Source organism: Lepidochelys kempii, chromosome 9, assembly GCF_965140285.1.
Source record: "Lepidochelys kempii isolate rLepKem1 chromosome 9, rLepKem1.hap1, whole genome shotgun sequence".
NCBI lineage: Eukaryota > Metazoa > Chordata > Testudines > Cheloniidae > Lepidochelys > Lepidochelys kempii.
The window spans coordinates 1453264-1457300 of record NC_136388.1 but is presented as its reverse complement, the minus strand read 5'-3'; the positions used below and the strand labels follow the sequence as shown (position 1 = coordinate 1457300).

Genomic DNA, 4037 nt, shown 5'->3' with positions numbered 1-4037 from the left:
ACGCGCTATCTCAGAGTTGTTTGCGAGGCTGCTCTGTCAGCACCAAGTCAGACGCCATTTAACACAGCCCCCGGGGCATGTTCAGGCCGGGCCTGGAGGATTCAGGGCATTGGCCTGGGCAGGGGGCAGTTCTTGCCAAGGACACAGACAGCACAGCAGGACCCACACAGTGATTCTCCCGGTGTTCACCCGCACTGACCTGCTGCGGTGCCCGCTAGGAGAGACCAACGCTCTGAGCTAGTCTGGGCACCCTGGGGGGCGGCGGGAGGGGGCTCCCCAGCGGGGGGGGAGGGGGGTGGGCACACCGGGGAGGAGGGGGGGCTCCCCAGCGGGGGGGAGGGGGGTGGGCACAACCGGGGAGGAGGGGGGGCTCCCCAGCGGGGGGAGGGGGGGTGGGCACACCGGGGAGGAGGGGGGGCTCCCCAGCGGGGGGAGGGGGGTGGCACACCGGGAGGAGGGGGGGCTCCCCAGCGGGGGGAGGGGGGTGGGCACACCGGGGAGGAGGGGGGGCTCCCCCAGCGGGGGGGAGGGGGGTGGGCACACCGGGGGAGGAGGGGGGGCTCCCCAGCGGGGGGAGGGGGGTGGGCACACCGGGGGAGGAGGGGGGGGCTCCCCAGCGGGGGGGAGGGGGGTGGGCACACCGGGGAGGAGGGGGGGCTCCCCAGCGGGGGAGGGGGGGTGGGCACACCGGGGAGGAGGGGGGGCTCCCCAGCGGGGGGAGGGGGGGTGGGCACACCGGGGAGGAGGGGGGGCTCCCCAGCGGGGGGAGGGGGGTGGGCACACCGGGGAGGAGGAGGGGCTCTCCCCAGCGGGGGGGAGGGGGGTGGGCACACCGGGGAGAAGGGGGGGCTCCCTAGCGGGGGGGGAGGGGGGTGGGCACACCGGGGAGAAGGGGGGGGCTCCCCTAGCGGGGGGGAGGGGGGGTGGGCACACCGGGGAGAAGGGGGGGGCTCCCCGGGGGGGGATGGGCACACCGGGGAGAAGGGGGGGCTCCCCGGGGGGGGGGATGGGCACACCGGGGAGGGAGGGGGGGCGCTCCCTAGCGGGAGAGGGGGGATGGGCACACCGCGGAGGAGGGGGGGCTCCCTAGCGGGAGAGGGGGATGGGCACACCGGGGAGGAGGAGGGGCTCCCTAGCGGGGGGAGGGGGATGGGCACACCGGGGGGGGCTCCCTAGCGGGGGGAGGGGGGATGGGCACACCGGGGGAGGAGGGGGGGGCTCCCCAGCGGGGTGGGGGGATGGGCACACCAGGGGGGGGGGCTCCCAGCGGGGGGGAGGGGGGTGGGCACACCGGGGAGGAGGGGGGGCTCCCTAGCGGGGGGGAGGGGGATGGGCACACCGGGGAGGAGGGGGGGGCTCCCTAGCGGGGGGGAGGGGGATGGGCACACCGGGGAGGAGGAGGGGCTCCCTAGCGGGGGGAGGGGGATGGGCACACCGGGGGAGGAGGGGGGGCTCCCCAGCGGGGTGGGGGGATGGGCACACCAGGGGGGGCTCCCCCAGCGGGGGGGAGGGGGGTGGGCACACCGGGGAGGAGGGGGGACTCCCCGGGGGGGGGATGGGCACACCGGGGAGGAGGGGGGGCTCCCCGGGGGGGGGGATGGCACACCGGGGAGGAGAGAGCCCGCGAGCCGAGCCTGGGCCAGGACCTCCAGCGCCCCGCGAGCGGCCCCTACCCAGGACTCGGGCTGCCTGCCGCCCCCGCCGGGCCTGGCTCCTCTCCTTCATGAGGGCCCGGGCCGAGCCCCGGTGCTCCTCTTCTTCCCCATGCCGACTCCTCCGCGGCCCCCAAACGCTTTTCTCCTGGACTGGTCTCCCCCCGGCACCCGTCCCTGCCCCGGAAGTACTCGCCCCGTGAACCGGAACCCAGAGGCCGGGCCGGGCGCCCCCGAGCAACCGGTTCCGGCCGGGTGCGCCGCTTTACGCTGTCCGGTGGAAACGCGTCCCCAGGCCAAGCGTTCCGGGGCCAGGGCCCGGTCCGTCAGCACCCCCGCGCCGGCCGACCAGGGGGCACCGCGGGGCGGCCGAGCCCTGCGCGAGGAGACCGGGCAGAGCACGGTCCGGCCGCCCGCCCCGAGCCGGGGCCGCTGCCCTGGTCTGCCCGGCCCCACAGGGGCCCCTCCTCCCTCCCGCCCCCCGGTGCAACCCCTCCTCCCTCCCCCTGTGCAACCCCCCCTCCATCCCCCTGTGCAACCCCCCTCCATCCCCCTCCTCCCTCCCTCCCGCCCCCGGTGCACCCCCTCCTCCCTCCCCCCTGTGCAAACCCCCCTCCATCCCCTCCTCCCTCCCTCCCGCCCCCCCGGTGCACCCCCCTCCTCCCTCCCCGCCCCCTCCTCCATCCCCCTCTGCAACCCCCCCCACCCTCCCTCCCCCTGTGCAACCCCCCTCCATCCCCTCCTCCCTCCCGCCCCCCGGTGCACCCCCTCCTCCCTCCCCCTGTGCAACCCCCCTCCATCCCCCTGTGCAACCCCCCCTCCATCCCCTCCTCCCTCCCGCCCCTCCTCCATCCCTCCCCCTCTGCAACCCCCCCACCCTCCATCCCCCTCTGCAACCCCCCCACCCTCCATCCCCTCCTCCTCCCCCCGCCCCCTCCTCCCTCCCTCCCGCCCCCTCTGCAACCCCCCCACCCTCCATCCCCCTCTCCAACCCCCCCACCCTCCCTCCCCCTGTGCATCCCCTCCTCCCTCCCGCCCCCTCCTCCATCCTCCTGTGCAACCCCCCTCCATCCCCTGTGCAACCCCCCTCCATCCCCTCCTCCCTCCCGCCCCCTCTGCAACCCCCCCACCCTCCATCCCCCTCTCCAACCCCCCCACCCTCCCTCCCCCTGTGCATCCCCTCCTCCCCTCCCGCCCCCTCCTCCATCCTCCTGTGCAACCCCCCTCCATCCCCCTGTGCAACCCCCCTCCATCCCCTCCTCCCTCCCGCCCCCGGTGCAACCCCTCCTCCCTCCCGCCCCCTCCTCCCTCCCCCTGTGCAACCCCCCTCCATCCCTCCCCCTCTGCAACCCCCCCCTCCTCCATCCCCCTGTGCAACCCCCCCTCCATCCCCTCCTCCCCTCCCGCCCCCCCGGTGCACCCCCCCTCCTCCCTCCCCGCCCCCTCCTCCCTCCCCCTGTGCAACCCCCCTCCATCCCTCCCCCTCTGCAACCCCCCCCTCCTCCATCCCCCTGTGCAACCCCCCCTCCATCCCCTCCTCCCTCCCGCCCCCCGGTGCACCCCCTCCTCCCTCCCGCCCCCTCCTCCCTCCCCCTGTGCAACCTCCCCTCCATCCCTCCCCCTCTGCAACCCCCCCTCCTCCCTCCCCCTGTGCAACCCCCCTCCATCCCCTCCTCCCTCCCTCCCGCCCCCCGGTGCACCCCTCCTCCCTCCCCCTGTGCAACCCCCCTCCATCCCCTCCTCCCTCCCTCCCTCCCGCCCCCCGGTGCACCCCCTCCTCCCTCCCCCTGTGCAACCCCCCCATCCCCCCTCCCTCCTCCCTCCCTCCGCCCCCCGGTGCACCCCCTCCTCCCTCCCCCTGTGCAACCCCCCTCCATCCCCTCCCTCCTCCCTCCCGCCCCCCGGTGCACCCCCTCCTCCCTCCCCCTGTGCAACCCCCCCTCCATCCCCTCCTCCCTCCCTCCCGCCCCCCGGTGCACCCCCTCCTCCCTCCCCCTGTGCAACCCCCCTCCATCCCCCTCCTCCCTCCCCGCCCCCCGGTGCACCCCCTCCTCCCTCCCCCTGTGCAACCCCCCTCCATCCCCTCCTCCCTCCCTCCCGCCCCCCGGTGCACCCCCCTCCTCCATCCCCCTGTGCAACCCCCCTCCATCCCCTCCTCCCTCCCTCCCGCCCCCCGGTGCACCCCCCTCCTCCCTCCCCCTGTGCAACCCCCCCTCCATCCCCTCCTCCCTCCCTCCCGCCCCCCGGTGCACCCCCTCCTCCCTCCCCCTGTGCAACCCCCCTCCATCCCCTCCTCCCTCCCTCCCGCCCCCCGGTGCACCCCCTCCTCCCTCCCCCTGTGCAACCCCCCTCCATCCCCTCCTCCCTCCCTCCCGCCCCCCGGGT

The 4037-nt window shown here is 76.7% G+C and overlaps 1 protein-coding gene across 1 annotated transcript in view; it reads right to left on the bottom strand.

Moving 5' to 3' along the window:
- LSG1 (large 60S subunit nuclear export GTPase 1) overlaps positions 1 to 1853 on the bottom strand; it is a 24232-nt gene extending 22379 nt beyond the window's left edge. Inside the window, 3 exon segments of the mRNA XM_073358989.2 lie at positions 1674 to 1697; positions 1699 to 1737; positions 1740 to 1853. Of these exon segments, the coding sequence (XP_073215090.2) occupies positions 1674 to 1697; positions 1699 to 1737; positions 1740 to 1766 (90 nt within the window). The 5' untranslated portion in view covers positions 1767 to 1853.
- Between the last annotated feature and the right edge of the window lie 2184 nt (positions 1854 to 4037).